The sequence below is a fragment of the Podarcis gaigeae genome (assembly GCF_964106915.1).
Source record: "Podarcis gaigeae genome assembly, chromosome: 6".
Taxonomy (NCBI): domain Eukaryota; kingdom Metazoa; phylum Chordata; class Lepidosauria; order Squamata; family Lacertidae; genus Podarcis; species Podarcis gaigeae.
Window position 1 is genome coordinate 99,001,799 of NC_139682.1, and position 17,014 is coordinate 99,018,812.

Here is a 17,014-nt window from a genome sequence, read left to right on the forward strand (position 1 = left end):
AATAAATAAATAAATAAATAAATAAATAATTTATTATTTATACCCCGCCCATCTGGCTGGGTTTCCCCAGCCACTCTGTGCGGCTTCCAACACAATATTAAAATACAATTCTTCAGATATTAAAAGCTTCCCTAAACAGGGCTGCCTTCAGATGTCTTCTAAAAGTCTGGTAGTTGTTTTTTCCTTTGGTGGGAGGGTGTTACTGAGAAGGCCCTCTGCTTAGTTCCCTGTAACTTCGCTACTTCTAGTGAGAGAACCGCCACAAGGCCCCCGGAGCTGGACCTCAGTGTCCGGGCAGAACGATGGGGGTAGGTATACTGGACAGAGGCCGTTTAGGGTTTTAAAAGTCAGCACCAACACTTTGAATTGTGCTTGGAAACATACTGGGAGCCAATGTAGGTCTTTCAAGAGCGGTGTTGTGGTCCTGGCGGTCTCTCCCAGACACCAGTCTAGCTGCCGCATTCTGGATTAGTTGTAGTTTCCGGGTCACCTTCAAAGGTAGCCCCACGTAGAGCGCATTGCAGTAACCCAAGCGAGAGATAACTAGAGCATGCACTACTCTGGCAAGACAGACTGCGGGCAAGTAGGGTCTCAGCCTGCGTACTAGATGGTAGATAGCTGCCCTGGACACAGAATTGACCTGCGCCTCCATGGACTCCCAGGCTGTGCGCCAGGTCCTTCAGGGGCAGTTATCCCATTCAGGATCAGGGAGTCCTCCACACCTGCCCATTACCTGTCCCCCCAAAACAGTACTTCTGTCTTGTCCGGATTCAACCTCAATCTGTTAGCCGCCATCCATCCTCCAACCACATCAACACTCAACCATTACACTTTACAACTACTAAGCTCACTTTCATCTTCCTAACCCCACTTCTGAAGACACTTCTCTCTTCTGTTGTGCATACCTGCTTTACACCCTTTTTAACATTTATGACCATGCCACCTCCTCCCCTTCCTTTTATGCACCCCGATGTCAGGGCCTCGCTGGATGAGGAAGAGTTGTGCACATTAACCACCCAATAATGTCCCCCCCTCCCCGGATGACACAGAAGAGGAAGCCCAGAGGGGCTGCTCCTCCTTGTAGTTTATGGCTGCCTAGGAGGAGTCCAGAGGAAGAAGACTAGAAAGGGAAGGAGGGGCCAGACAAGTCTCAGCAATGTATTCACCTTGACTTTTTTGAATTTGATCGCACTTCAAGTTTTCCTTCTGACCTGTGGATGAACCTGCCTTCCTGATAGCCCAAACACCCCCTTGCACACAAAACTACCCCATGGTAACGTGCACCTTCCTCCTCCCGCATCCTTTTCTCCTTCTAATTATGAAGCCACTATACCCTTCTACTCTGTGGACCCTTTTATGCCCCTGCTTTAATCTTCACGCCTATTTTGATGCCTCTTACTCACACAGATATATGGGGGTATTTGGAGAGGGGTAGCACCTCTGCTGGTGGACACATCATGTTCCTCCAGGGGTAGTTTGCCCACCTTCGGTCCCCAACATGCACTCAGCTCTCACCTTTGGTTCCTAGCAGCTGTCAGTATGCGATAGCAGCCATGCTACCCCCTCCCGAATGGATTTATCTGGCCAGCTAAACCAGATGAGGGGAGCCAATGGGTCTCAAACCCTTGGCGAGTTTGGGACTTCTCCTGCATGGAAAGGCAGGCTCCAGCAGATTGAGTGGATGAGAGCAAGAGGGGGTCCAACGATCAAGAAGAAAGTTTCTGCAGGTGTTGTTGAGGTATGTGAGGGGCAGATGGGGCTTGTCCACCTGGGAAGGTAGCCCATCTAGAAGGAAATTGATCCTAAACCTCCGCTGCCTTGTGGGATATCTTCAGGAGAAGTAAAGACTCAGAAGTAAACCCTACACGAATCCGGAGTGGAGTCCCTAAAATGGTTAGATGAAAATGGTACACATCTGATATCACCTGCAGCTGAACTGGTGCCAAATGTATTGCTCTGCTTTCCTTTGGACCATATCAGCAAGGCCAAGGGGTGGGGTCTTGTCTGGACAGCACAGAACCTCCATGCACAGTCCAGGTTTGTGTCACAGGGAGCTCACTTCAATGCTGCTAACACAGTGGTTTGACTTCACCCCCAGAGATGCACTTCATTGTTTCTTGAGACAAGTGGGATGCCAACAATACTTGCACAGATCACCCCCATATCCACATCTTAGCTTCTTTCCTATTCTGCATCCCCCTTTGCATGCACCCATGATATGTTATTCCATCTTTAAGATGAATGGAATCTTAAGAGCAAGCCTCCCAGTTAGCTTCTTCAGTTAAGATCAGTTGGGGGGTGTTGCACACATGTGGGTGGTTTGCCTGCTCACAAAATATCTCTTCTGCTGTAAATTACTACATTGAATCTTGCACTTAATGTTGAGCACACCACATAGTACAAGAAGTGAAATACATTGTGGGAAGGTATTATGGAATATTTGCGGGCTCTGCATCCTTTATCTCACACAAGACAGTTGAGCAATGGCAGAGAGAGATGTTTGAGTACAGCAAGAAGGGTAGTACGGTAAGAGGGGGAAAGTGGTTGTTTTAAACAATGGCAGAAGTTTGAATAAAGCAGTAATGGCCATACATAATTTTATTTGTTTCACCTTTTCCTAGTTCAAATCATGTTTAAGGCGGCTAACAACATGAAAAAATATAAATTGCAAACATAACAAAAGTGGTCATAAACAAATAAAACATCAAAAAGTATGCAACCAAATTAAACCATTTCCACATAAATTATGTAGTAATTATGTAAGGAGAAATGGCAGTTTTAAACAGCAGTAAAGGTTTGAGTAAAGCAAGGATGGTAGAACACTGAGGGATTTTTAAAAAGTTCTAACAAGAAATTAAAGAGATGGGTTCAACACAGGCGCTAACTCCAAAAAGCTAACAATCCTAACTTCCTTCTTGTTGTACTCAAACCTTATTTTAAACAGTCACTTCCTCTCCTCAGTGTCACCCCTGCTTGCTCTACTTAAGACTTCTACCGTTGTTTAAAATGTCCCCTTTTTATGTCTCAGTGCTCCCACCCTCCCCTGCCATGACTTTATGCAAATCCAGGATTGCAATGTGGCAATGCAAATCCTCCAATGCAATGATTCTTACATTTCTATTATATACAATGTTTGCATATAAAAAGATAACAAATGTAGTAAATGTGCTTTTGTTTTCCAAATATAAAATGCATGTAAACAAATTTTAAGTACAATTTGCACTATCTTCTGCCTTTTAAATAAGTTGTGACTGCATATTCATATTTCACTTTCTCATTCAGATAGTAGTAGTAATAATTTTTTTGCGTTCTCCAGTGTCTTGCATTATCCGGTTCTAAGCAACATAATATAAATTAGGGGGAAAAAAACCATAGATTGCTTTCTGATGGCTCCCAAGAGGATGGTGTTTTGGAGATCAAAGTCCAACCCCCAGAAATTCTGCTCTGGAAACAACATTGAGCAGCAGCAGCTGGAAAATATTATCCTTTATACTGTCATGCTAAATATGTACCGTATTTTCCGGCCCATAGGGCGCACCTAGTTTTCAGGGGGGAAATCAAGGAAAAAATATTATCTCCCCCCCCCCCCCGCAGCTCTGGGAGCAGCGGACAGGCTGCATGCAGTCTGTGTGCTACTCCAATACCTTCTTCCTGCTTTTGCGGGAGGTGGCGGAATTCCCCCACCTCCCGCAAAAGCCCACAGGAGCCGCGCGCGACTCCTGCGGGCTTTTCGACCAGGAGGGAGAAGAGACTGAAATGGCCAGTCAGTCCCTTCTCCCTCCTCGGGGAAAAGCCCCCAAGAGCAGCGCGCTCTTTAAAGGCTGCGCAGCTCCTGCGGGCTTTTCTACGAGGTGGGGGAATTCTCCCACCTGGTAGAAAAGCCCGCAGAAGCCGCACAGCCCCTTTCCCCCATCTCCCGCAAAAGCTCACAGGAGGGAGAAGGGACGGACTCGGCCAGTAGAGTCCAATAGATTGTATACAACCCTTCATGTGAAGATGTCAGGGTGGTTCACAGCATAAAAATACATAATGAAAACAAGAACAAAAAAAACCCTATTGCCTCTCAGCAAACTTTGCAGGGGGTAGATAAATTTGGCAGTTGGGAAGACAACTTGGGCACCCACAGCCTAAACAGAAAAGCTGGTGTTTAGTACATTTGACCATGTGGTCTCCTGTCATAGTTATTTATAAATCTGCTTTGTAGTTTATGCAGCATCTATGAGTAGTTGAGCTTGTAAAGCTACCACACACCATCTCACTAGCAAGAGACATTAAGACTGCCATCCTCTGCACACTTTAGAATAAGTCCCCATTGAACACCTCGGCCCTCGTGGTGCTGAATTTTCAAGGCAGGAAATGGCAATGAGCTGTAGTACATTTAAGAATTTTAACAGTGTTCCTGACCAGTTGCATTTGTGGCTTACAATTTTCAGGTCTGGATTGGAAGTGAAAGATTTGAGTCACTTAACCTAAAAAGCAAAACGTACAAGGGGCAATTGTTAGTGATTTTGGTATTTTCAGAACATGAAACATATAATGCTCCAATTGGTTTTAGAGAACCTACTCAAATATGTAGCAGTTTTTAGTGTTCAGCAGAAATGCTCCATTTGCTGAACAATATCATACAGCAAATTCACTCTTACTGTTGATAGATGGATAATGACACTAGGACAATCATTATCTCCGTGGCAACAGTACTGCATATGTCAGAGGAACATTGCACATGGAGCGGATGCTACTTTTTACAGTCCTGCCTCGGCTTCCTCAGATATTCTTTCTGCAAAGCCAATATGCCCAGAGTACAAGAGCAACTAAGGGCAATTCCAAGGCTGCAGATTTACTGCAATGAATGGATAAGCTTGGCATGCCATGCAAATGAGTCTTGTGATACCTTCAGAACCAACAAATTGATTGTGGTGTGTTTTGGTAGGAGCCCGTACAAATGCTTCTGAAGGAGGCCCGTGCCTACAAGTTTAAACTACACATGCACTAGTCTTTAAAGAAGCACAATAGCATTGCTTTCTCTGTGGTCAGCCAACATGGGTACCTTTCTACAATTTATTCAAAACACTTAGTAAATGTTCAGTGCTGATGGTTTTCAACAGCAGACAGCCATATGCTTCTGCACAGCCCATAGGTGAATATGGACCAGCCATTCTCCGAATTTTGTTCCCCACTCCTAGCAATTAGCATGCCAAATAATACCACCTCTGGTCCTGGAGGCTCCATTTAGCAATTAGAATGATCAGCAATACTGATCTTCCCAGACTAGTTTCATATTATGTCCCAGTTATATTAAATTCAACTGAACACATTCCCATTAATATTAACTAAGATGGGAAGTACTTGCCTTTTTGAGAATTTGGCCTTTCTTTACGAACTTCCATTCCAATGAGTCAGCTCATTGCCAGCTTATTGCAGTTGGTTTCAGGCAGGAATTCTAGGTCAGTGTCAAATGTAGCCATTGATATGCTCAGTGAAGAGGTAATTTTGTTCAATCACAAAAGCAACACCTGAAATAAAAGGCAGAACCTATAAATTGGGGCTCTTTGCAGAAGACCTATTGGTCACAACACCAGATCCCCTAAACCAGGGGTCAGAAATTTTTTTCAGCAGGGGGCCGGTCCATTGTCCCTCAGACCTTGTGGGGGCCAGACTATATTTTGAAGGGGGGGAATTAATAAATTCCTATGCCCCACAAATAACCCAGAGATGCATTTTAAATAAAAGCACACATTCTACTCATGCAAAAACACCAGGCAGGCCCCACAAATAACCCAGAGATGCATTTTAAATAAAAGGACACATTCTACTCACATAAAAACACGCTGATTCCCGGACCGTCCACGGGCCGGATTTAGAAGGTGATTGGGCCTTAGTTTGCCTACCCATCCGTAATCAGGGAACTCAACACATTTGCAACAGTGTCAGACCTACAGGTAAATTTTGCAAAGTCTGAGGCTATGTGCTTCAACACCCCCCCTCATACCCAAAAAGAATTCACAAACATCACTAAGATAAAACTTTCCCGCACCAAGTTCAGATACCTAGGGGTACAAATAACCAGAAACCTCAACAAATTATACCTCCACAACCACAACCCCTTGTGGCGACAAATCAACTAAGACCTGAAGAGATTGAACAATACCAGCTTCATTCTCTCAGACAAAAGTCATGATCAAAATGATCACCCTCCCAAATCAACCTACCTGTTCCAAACTCTCCTAATCTGAATTCCCCCAGCCCAACTTCACAAATGGCAGAAAAAAATACACATGCCCTATTTTTCACTCTAAGACGCACCAGACCACAAGATGCACCTAGTTTTTGAAGGAGGAAAACAAGAAAAAAAATATTCTGAATCTCAGAAGCCAGAACAGTAAGAGTGAAAGCAGTGAAAGCCGCAATCCCTCTTGCTGTTCTGGATTCTGTGATAGCTGTGCAGCCTGCATTCACTCCATAAGATGCACACACATTTCCCCTTACTTTTTAGGAGGGAAAAAGTGAGTCTTATAGAGCAAAAAATATGGTATTTATATTCTCACATAATAAACCAAGAATAAGCCCCAAATACCTGCACTTCCCCTCCTCAGAAGGAAGATGGGGAATCCCCAACATAGAATCATATTACACCGCCAACTAAGTATGCCACATAATCCCATATATTCTAGAAGACGAGATGAAACAATGGGTACACTTGGAGAGAGAGACAACTGAAAATACCCCCACCACAGCATACCCATTCCTCTCAAACAAAATAAGGGAAATCCCCACAACACTAAACAGGTTTACACAGACCATGCTTAAAGCATGGAAAGAATAAGTAGGTAAATTGTCCCCAACCCCATCCCCACTAATACCCCTGGCACACCACCCACTATTCCACCACACAGAACAAAACCTTCAGATAAAAACCTGGCAGGCCAAAGGCTTATACCTCCTAGCAGACTTCTACGAAAACAACAAATCCATATCAACACAAGAAATAAAAGACAAACTAGGGCATACCCAGATGCCCTGGCTAACACACCACCAATTACATGCCCTCCTAAGCAACCCAATTGTAAAATCAGCAGCAACTAGGCCCTTGACAACCTTCAAAAACCTCCTCCTAACAACAAAGGGACATGGCAAAGGGCTGGTATCCACAATATACAAAATACTGCTCCAAAACCCCACAAACCCCCTTGACGTAATCAAAAAACAATGGGAGGATGACATAGGCTATGAGATTAACCAACTCTTCTGGACAGCAGTCACACAAGAAATATACAAAATAACTAAACAAGTATTAGAAGTCACCCCAGAATTGGCCCTACTAAAAATCTTCCAATATAACAATGCCCACTCATACCACAAAGAGCTCATAACCCACCTACTCTCAGCAGCCAGAAACATGATAACCAGACACTGGAGAGACCTGTCAAGAGTAAGCATGGACCAATGGTATCAAATAGTATGGGAAACAGCCTTCTTAGAAAAACTAACCAATAAACTGAAACTGACACAGGGACAAATAGAAGAAGATGCCTTCACCCCTGTTTAGTTCCCCTTTATCACATACATCCCCCAACAGCATACAAATCAATCTGGCTAACCTGATTAAAAAATATACTCACTCACAGCTCACACACAGAAACAAATCTTACAGCCAACCAAAGACAACCAACCACACCCTAAGCCACACCCAACATCTCTCACCACCAAGGAAATGCAACAATTGAATAGCAAGTAATGCTGACACAACCCCTCAGACACACTGAGTAATAGAAGCATAATCACCCAACTCAATCCCACTTGGCACTCTCCTCCCCCCTTTTCTTCTCCTTCCTAATTGTTTAAACCAATTCATAAACCAAGAACTTATACATTGACCACTAATAATGCAACATATGTTGTAGATATTTATCCACATTTATTATGCTATTTTTTGTGATATACAAATGACATGAGGAAACTTGGTATACTTATTTGTATAATGATATTCTTGTTTATAAAACCCAATAAAAAAAACAAAAGAAAAAAGCAACACCTGGATAGCTCAGTTGGTTTAAGTGTGATGCTGATAATGCCAAGGTTTGCAGGTTTTATTTCTGTGTGGGATAGCTGCATATTCCTGCATTGCAGGGGGTTGGAGGAGATGATCCTTAGGGTCCCTTAGGGCTTGCAGGCTGCCAAAGAGAAAAGATAACCTGAGTGCATGGTGCAACAAATTCTTGAGTTTCCATTTACCAAAGGGGCTGTGGAATGTTAGCGACCAATATTGCGCTACAAAACTGATCAGCGCCAGAGATTAATTTGAACTTAAGGCATTATGCATACGCAATGCAAATAACAACAGGTTGTGGGCATCCATCTGTCTCAGGAGACAATGGAGGAGTGTGCCTTTGAGAGTGAGGTCAACTGTTGGAAGGTTGCAACGTCTGCTGTGACTATAGGGTCTGATGATGACAATAATAATAATAATAATAATAATAATAATAATAAATTATTTATACCCTGTCCATCTGGCTGTGTTTCCCCAGCCCCTCTAGGCTGCTTCCAACAGAATATTAAAATACAATAGTCTTTTAAACATTAAAAGCTTCCCTAAACAGGGCTGTCTTCAGATGTCTTCTAAGAGTCTGGTAGTTGTTTTTCTCTTTGACATCTGATGGGAGGGCGTTCCACAGGGAGGGCGCCACAACCGAGAAGGCCCTCTGCCTGAGTTCCCTGTAACCTCACTTCTCACAGGGAGTGAACAGCCAGAAGGCCCTTGGCACTGGACCTCAGAATGATGGAGGTGGAAACGCTCCTTCAGGTATAGTGGACCAAGGCCGTTTAGGGCTTTAAAGGTCAGATGTGGGAGAGACAAGTTTTGTTACAGTTGGGGCAGATGAAGGCGTCCGGTTGCACTGCTGCAGATACACCATGGTATTTCTTCTCTCTGTACTCCTCCCAGCAGTCATGGAGCATCCATGAGCAACACAAACAACGACAAACTATAATAGTCAATAGCCACTGAGCCTAGGGCTTGCTGATCGGAAGGTTGGCAGTTTGAATCCCCACGACAGGGTGAGCTCCTGTTGTTCGGTCCCAGCTCCTGCCCACCTAGCAGTTCAAAAGTACATCAAGTGCAAGTAGATAAATAGGTACTGCTCTGGTGGGAAGGTAAACGGCATTTCCATGCGCTGCTCTGGTTCCCCAGAAGTGGCTTATAGTCATGCTGGCCACATGACCTAGAAGCTGTCTGCGAACAAACGCCGGCTCCCTCGGCCTATAGAGCGAGATGAGTGCGCAACCCCAGAGTAGTCTGCGACTAGAGCCAACAGTCAGTGATACCTTTACCTTTTTAGCTGAGAAGATCACTATATTATTGACCCAGATGTAGTAATCTCTTGAGCAAGGAACTTCAATGGAAAATGGCAGTTTGAAACTAATTACCAGTTAGGTAATTTTTATTGTTTTAGTCAAATACACACAGGAAATAAAAAATACCCCATACAGTGGTACCTCAGGTTACGAACTTAATTCGTTCTGTTCTTAACCTCAAACTGTTCTTAACCTGAGATACCACTTTAGTTAACGGGGCCTCTCGCCGCCGCACGATTTCTGTTCTCATCCTGAAGCAAAGTTCTTAACCTGAGGTACTATTTCTGGGTTAGTGGAGTCTGTAACCTGAAGCGTATGTAGGCCGAGGTACCACTGTACATACATATGTAAACAAACTGTTTTAACTCATGTTATTTCTTGAGAAGATTAGTCCTCTCCAGGGAGATAACCTAAGTGACCAGAGGACAAATTTACATCTGCTTATTTACAAAGCATAAGAATGAGTACCATACTGTAGGTACTTTGAACAACCCTAGCATGGCAAATGGGTGGCGCTGTAGGTTCAACGACAGAGCTTGGGCTTGCCGATCAGAAGGTCGGTGGTTCGAATCCCCGCGACGGGGTGAGTTCCTGTTGCTCGGTCCCTGCTCCTGCCTAGCAGTTCGAAAGCACACCAAAAAGTACAAGTAAATAAATAGGTACGGCTCCGGTGGGAAGATAAACAGCGTTTCCGTGTGCTGCTCTGGTTCGCCAGAAGCAGCTTAGTCATGCTGGCCACATGTCCTGGAAGCTGTACGCCAGCTCCCTTGGCCAATAAAGCGAGATGAGCGCCACAAGTCCAAAGTCGGTTACGACTGAACCTAATGGTTCTGAACCTTTACCTTAGATGTTCAGAAAGCACTACACACTTCTGACAAAGAGCAAATTAAGCACATGCTGTTGAATTGTATCAAGGGGTTCATATGACAGTAAAGCAAGACTTGGTTCTGGATGGAGAGATTAACCTGTGATGTCAGCAAGAGTGGTAAAAACCTGGATCTAGAAGTGTCCAATTTATCTGCAACACCACCACATATGAAAGACAAATCTTTCCCCACATCCCATCCATCATATCAGAGACAAAGATGGGTCACTCTGATAAAGTCTAATGGGCACATCACCACCCAAAAATTGCCTTCCATGTCACCTCTTGGTTTTTGAAGGAGGGCGAGTCCCCAAGCAGTCCCACATACTATATAGTCATTCATCTTTACCCCCAAATTTTAATACTCATGCAGGGCGGATCGTTACATTGATCCTTATAATTCCTTGAGGCTGCCCCTTTGAAGTCTAGAATACAGATCGCCAGTAAGTAGGAAATGAGCGTAGTTATTTCTGCACATTTACTACCCTTTGATTCCTAACATTTTTTGCAGACTGAGGAAGGTGAAGGTACCAAAGTTCTGAGTCGGCAGCAGGCAGCTCCTGATGTCCCTACGAACCTTGTGGGCTGCCGTAGACGAATACGGGGTTGCATGAAGGGCGGGAAGCACCTTAAACAGAAAGCGCTGCACAAATACCTTCTTGCTGTTTCCTTGGTCCCACAGGCCCCATCTCGGCCGACCTCGGGCTGCTCGGACTTCCAATGGGTTCGGACGGACCCCAGGCCTCTTCGCCCGGCTAAGCGAGGCGGATCCCACGAAGGATGCGACGGACGCGGGCCGGGCTGCTCTTCTCTGTGCTCTTCCCGAGGGGCCGGATCGGGCGGGCGGCGGGTCTGAGGCAGCTAGACGCTTAGCCTTGAAGCCCTTTAGCTTCGGAGGCCGGAAAACAGAAAACAAACACACCACCACCACGCCGGAAGCGGAAGTGCCGCCGCCGCAAATCTCGTTTCTTCAAGACTCCAACTTTCCCCGCCTCCCGTGGGAAAGTGACAGAAAGCCCCATCAATCACAGCACAGAGCGTCGCGTCGCGGTACTTCCTTTGCGCAGTCATAGGAGGCAGCAACAGCTCCTCTACCGCAGGAGAGATTTTATTCAATGGCCACTGGGGACGAATAGGAAGCGGCCGGCCGGCCTGGCCTCAATAGTCATTGGTAGCTTGAGTTCGACTGACAGGAATGCCTGCCTTTCCGTCGCGGCGCGTACGGGGCGGTGCTAAGGAAGCGCAGGCAGCCCCGCTTAAACATTATTGGTAGCCCGAGCGTGAGTGACAGAAGCGGAACCGTGGCCTGCGTCCCTTTGGCTAGGCCGCGAGGTCGCCTGAGGGAGCCTCCGGGGAGCCCGCAGCCATGAGCGGGTCCTTCTGCCGGCTGCCCGCAGCCCTGCGGCGGTGGCGGGGCGCGCGGCCCACGACACTCTTGGCGCGGCCGCTGAGCCAAGCCGGCCCCGGAGGCGGCGAAGCGGAGGGCGGCGAGGGCGTCGCTTCGGCCGCCGGGTCGAAGGAGGCGGTGGGGCGCCTGGTGCGCGCTCACCCGGTGGTGGTGTTCATGAAGGGCAGCCCCGCGCAGCCCCAGTGCGGCTTCAGCAACGCTGTGGTGCAGATCCTGCGCCTGCACGGCGTCAGCGACTACCGCGCCTACGACGTCCTGCAGGACCCCGGCCTGCGCCAAGGTAGGCGGGCTCGGCGGAGGGGCCTCTGCGCCCGCGACACCCTGCGAGGCTGCCCCTCTGAGGGGAAGGCGGGCTGAGGCGGGAAACCTCGTTGCTGCTGCTGCCCGCCTGCGTTTGCCAAGGCCTGAGCAGTGCCCCCCCCCGCCCCTCTTTCCTTAGAAGGGCCTGCTGTGGTTCCACGGAGTCTTCCTCATTAGGTTTCTGTGGCCTGGCGGGTGGGAAGCGTGGCTGCGGGTTACGACTGTGTGGCCGGGCGTGTGGCCCAGTTCTCGCTCCCCGCCACCCCTCGCCCAGCCTTTCCCAAGGAGGAGAACGGGGAAAGTGGGTGCTGCTGGGTGCCACTGCCTGCAGGCGCCCTGAGCCTCTTTCGGCAGAAGAGCACAACCCTCCCCTCTCTCCTTCAATCTGATGTTTCCCGAAAGGCTGTGTGAAGTGTTGCGTGTACACACGGGCCCATCCAGGCTGCCGTAGCCTCCAGCGCTTCTCTCCACCGGCCTTTCTTGCTATCGAGTAATGTGAGGGGAAGCGGTTGCTCTTTGGTCCTGCCTTCCCCGCAACTTGGGAGCTGGATGGAGATGTCCGTGCAAGTGCTCGGATGATCCTTGTAGGATCGCCAGTCTATTTTTGCAACTCAGGAGGGCCCTGCGACCAAATTGAGATTTCCAGTTTGGGGTTTGCATAAGTTGTTCTTAATATTTTATTATTTATTAAATTTATATACTGCCCTTCATCCGAAGATCTCAGGGTGGTTCAGAAGATAAAAATACAGGATAAAAGCACAAAATAAATACTTAAAAACAAAGCAAGACAATGACACCCCCCTCCCACAAACACATTTAAAAGGCTGTAGAATATAAATCACCCAAAGGCCTGGTTGAAGAGGAACGTTTTTGCCTGGCTTCTAAAGAGTTATGAGATTGTATCATTTTTCAGAGCACTTCTAGAATATACACAAGAGCTTGCACCACTCCCTCAACTCCAAATGTCTGTCGGGAATAGATAAATAATTTGGACAGAGATAAAGAATTTGTATTTGCCAAACAGAGCAAATAGGTGTTGAAAAGCAGTAAAATATCCTTTTTTAAAAAATATGCAAATACATTTAAGGTTAGGTCCAAGAAGTGCTATATCTTTGTTCAAAAATTTCTGTTTAATGCATTAGGAAAGTCTTCATGTAGTTTCTGTGAATCTGTTGGTCAGGGATCAGGGCTAGAATTTGAATCTTGAATGAGTTGCAAGAAGAAAAGTCTTAATGGAGGAAACAAGAGCCAATGCAGTGTTTTGAGTGTTAGCCTAGGACCTGGGAGACCAGGTTTAACATTTCTACTCAATCATGAAGGTGACCTTGTGTGAATCAGGCTTGGCTGAACCTTCCTCGCAGCTTGGTTGTGAAAATAAAATGTGGAGGTGAATGATGTGCTTTACCATGAGCTCCTTGAAAGGAAATGTGGGATATAAATGTAATAGTAAAGATAAGAATGCAGTGCTGTTTCAACATGCTAAGTAGCCATGGAATGTAGAGAGACAATTGAAAGGAAAAATGGGGCAGTGAGAGCAGAATCTTTTGCTTTGGGGGAAAGTGGCTGGATAGAATCTGGAACCAGGGTCTCTGCTTTTTGGAGGAAGGATAAACTGCAACATGTGTTTTGCAGGCAATGATTGATTTATACACGCCTAATTAATATGCAGCAGAAAAGAGGGTGGACTGGGGGCAGAGTGGGCTGATGCACACTCCACTGATGTGCGCAGGGGTCAGGAACATAACCCACACACAAAATGGTTGTTGCCTGTATTGTAATATTTTTTAAAAAATCTAGATAGCATTTTTTTTTAAAATTGTGGGAATTAATCAAACTGAACTGATGATTCCTCAGGCCAGTGTTTCTCAAATGTTATGAGATTATCCTGGATCCTCCATATCCTAACACCAATCTTGGAAACTTGCTGTGTGTACAAGGGGTTATGTGTGCAGGGGGCTGGACTAGATGACCCTTAGGATCCCTTCCAACTCTATGATTCTATGTGTTTACAGCACCACACTAGTTTTCTGTAAGTAGCTAAAGTACAATACTGGATTTGATTGTGGGGAAACCCCATTTCAAATTGCAATGGACAAGCTTAATCTATGGGGTTGTTGGAATGAAATGCTGCTCTGTTCCCCATATAGCTTAAACAATACTGCTTTCCACTTACCTGGCTCCAAAATGCCCTTGTATAGTTTTGTGTTTCTCCTTGGTACTTCTGTCTCTAATCTGAAATAATTGGCTCTGCAGCATTTTTTAAATTTGAATGAACTGATTCAATTCCATAATTCCATGCTTGGAAACCTCAGGTCTTTAATTAGTCAGTTTTGTCAGCTTAAATTGTGTTTTACACAGTAGCAAAAGGACAGGTCCCCTGCTCCAAGTCGAGGAGGAGAAGAGAGAAGGTGATACAGACTTAAAGCCAATAATATTTGCTAAAAGGCTATGGGTTGTGTGCTTCCTTTCTTTACTCCAGTATAGTCTTAACTGCCTTGCCAGTTCAAAAACACTGTTATAAGTTGTCTAATGTATTTGGTTTAATTTGTCTTTCTGTTTTGATTCAGGAATCAAAAACTATTCCAACTGGCCTACTATTCCCCAGGTCTTCCTGAATGGTGAATTTGTAGGGGGCTGTGATATACTACTTCAGATGCATCAAAGCGGGGACCTAGTGGAGGAGCTTAAGAAATTAGGAATTCGCTCTGCACTTCTGGATTCGGAGAACAACCACGGAAAAAAATAAGCAAGTGACTGTTATGACTTTGACAAAGACAACTTTTGACAATTTGGTACCAGAAAAGCCTTATGCAATTTAGCTCAGAAAGGCAACTTTTTGAACTAACAATGAGGTTTTATCATTAAGCATTATGTTACCCACTCTACTGTACAATAGACTGATATGTGGCTATTCTGTCTTGAATTTTTTTTAAGCATAGCTCTGTAAATCAAATGTTTTACAATCAAAGTAAATAAGTAGTTCACTTCTATTTTTAATGATTTTGTGTTCATTTTGCTTGAGTCACCAAAAAGTGGAAGTTACAGATAGGTAGCCGTGTTGGTCTGCCATAGTCAAAACAAAAAAAATTCCTTCCAGTAGCACCTTAAAGACCAACTAAGTTAGTTCTTGGTATGAGCTTTCGTGTGCATGCACACTTCTTCAGATAGGTATGAGTTTTCGTGTGCATGCACACGAAAGCTCATACCAAGAACTACCTTAGTTGGTCTTTAAGGTGCTACTGGAAGGAATTTTTTTTGTTTCAAAAAGTGGAACTTCTTTTTCTGGGGTGTTTCCATACTAGCTGTTTATACTCCAGAACTGTTACTCTTATTTACTCACTTTACAGTATCATTAAGTTTTTGCTGTGCTTTCACTGTGGTTATTTCATATTTCCCCATGCTGCATAAAGTCTGACTTTAAAAGAAGAAAGAACAATGCTAGTTCCACAGGTGCAGATGGCCTAGCACTTCTCTTCCATTTTGAGATGTGTAGTGGCTATTTTTAAATTGGTGCTAATGCACTCTGGTGAAATTTAACAGATTAAAAATAAACAATAAGGAAAGGAAAAGACAAGCATTTAAGAATGGTGTGCGGCAATAAGTAACTATTTACTGAAGCACCTGATGAGAGAGAATGAAACAGTTTGAAGAAGTAATCAAATAAATTTAAAGTGACTGCTTTGGGATTTACATCAGGCATAGGTTGAATTAGGCAAGTTCAAGGTCATTTGTTACCTGACTACTCTTCTTTCACCAGCAGAAACTTATAAAGATTTATCCCAGCACATATGCCCCTGAATCCCAACAATGCTAACAACAGGAATAAACTCCATTTAAACTCAGTGGGATTTCCTTCTGAGTAAATATTTGAAAGGTCATTGCTGCTACTGTTTGTTTCTTCTCCCGTTGCTAGGGTTGTTGAAAAAAAAAGCAGGGTTGTTTTTAAAAGTTCCTTAAAGGGCATCTAAGTAATAAGACAGTTGCTCTTTAAAAAGCACTATAATGCATTGAAACTGCTTAAAAAAATCCCATTGAGGAATTATTAATGAACAGTTGCCTGGATGTGAATTGTACTCTTCTGCACTGGTGTGGGTGTGAACATAGCTTAGTGGAGTGTTTATGTGGAAAAGGCACAATAATCCCTGCAGTGTGGGAAATCTATTGCAAGTCTGCTCATAACTAACACTATGTAAAGCAGTGATTGGGTAGATCTAGGAGCTGTGCATCTGGAAGCATCTTTGGATCATCTTCATAATTTGCAAATTGTGTTCTAGGCATAGTGTGAGTTTCCTTTGCTTCTCAGTGAAAAATGAAGGAAGTTGATGCCTTCGTTTTATTTGTGTAGAGTTTAGGAACCTAATCAGCCTATATTTAGGGACACATATTAAGAGTGCAGTAAATTCTTAGCTTGAAAACAAATACCACAGTAGTCATGATTACTGTTTCCAAAGTCAATAAATGGGTTTGGGGGGAAAGCCAGAAGTTTGAATTAAAAGCCAGGAAGTAACTTCTACCTCTGCCCAAAAGACTGCCTCAATTAATATAAAGTCTATAATCAGTGCTTTAATATATATAAACTTAATTTTGTGGCTCCAAATGGAAAATGTGCAGTTTTGGTATCACAGACATAGTTTATTGCTAGTGTCCATTTTTATATAAGTGCACAAACCCCTTGGGATACAGCCTTGGAACCAATAATTGGGTGTTTAACATTCTGAAATATTTTGTAAAGTTATGCATGGACGTGTGTGTTTTCAAATCTGCAGTGATTTGTGCTTCACTGAAATATATTTTCTATCCAGTTGAATGAGGAAATAAATCTGTTTCATGTTGGACTGAAAAATGTAGACAGCATAATATTTGTTGATTTTTTTAAAAAAAAACTCCATATATCAAGCTCCCTTAATATTTCTATTTCTAGGCACAAAAATATATTCATTGAAAGCTTACACATTTTTTGTGCAGCTACAGTAGTAGTAAAATAAGGGCCCTCACTATTTTTAAATAGGCGAGCAGTTTGTACCATTGGATACAAGTAAATAATCTGAGAGATTTGTCTATTATTGATCTGTGATTATTTCAAGTTTCCT

General features: G+C 44.3%; 1 protein-coding gene and 1 long non-coding RNA gene across 2 annotated transcripts; one reads left to right on the plus strand and one right to left on the minus strand.

Moving 5' to 3' along the window:
• Window positions 1-4,138: 4,138 nt before the first annotated feature.
• LOC310846880 lies at window positions 4,139-11,005 on the minus strand. Its single transcript, XR_014565576.1, has 3 exons — window positions 10,872-11,005; window positions 5,351-5,513; window positions 4,139-4,469 (listed from the first exon to the last, which is right to left on the minus strand). It is a non-coding gene; the product is annotated as an uncharacterized lncRNA (long non-coding RNA).
• Window positions 11,006-11,345: 340 nt separating this feature from the next.
• GLRX5 (glutaredoxin 5) lies at window positions 11,346-16,767 on the plus strand. Its single transcript, XM_083744044.1, has 3 exons — window positions 11,346-11,904; window positions 14,492-14,956; window positions 15,193-16,767. Exons 1-2 carry the CDS (start codon window positions 11,583-11,585, stop codon window positions 14,668-14,670), a joined length of 501 nt encoding a protein of 166 aa, XP_083600170.1. The 5' UTR covers window positions 11,346-11,582; the 3' UTR covers window positions 14,671-14,956; window positions 15,193-16,767.
• Window positions 16,768-17,014: the final 247 nt, after the last annotated feature.

Excerpts from the sequence above, each read along its gene's own strand:
- GLRX5 (XM_083744044.1), top strand. The coding sequence starts at position 11,583 with ATGAGCGGGTCCTTCTGCCGGCTGCCCGCAGCCCTGCGGCGGTGGCGG. Across the intron at positions 11,905-14,491 it reads GGACCCCGGCCTGCGCCAAG|GAATCAAAAACTATTCCAAC; the intron begins GTAGGCGGGCTC and ends GTTTTGATTCAG.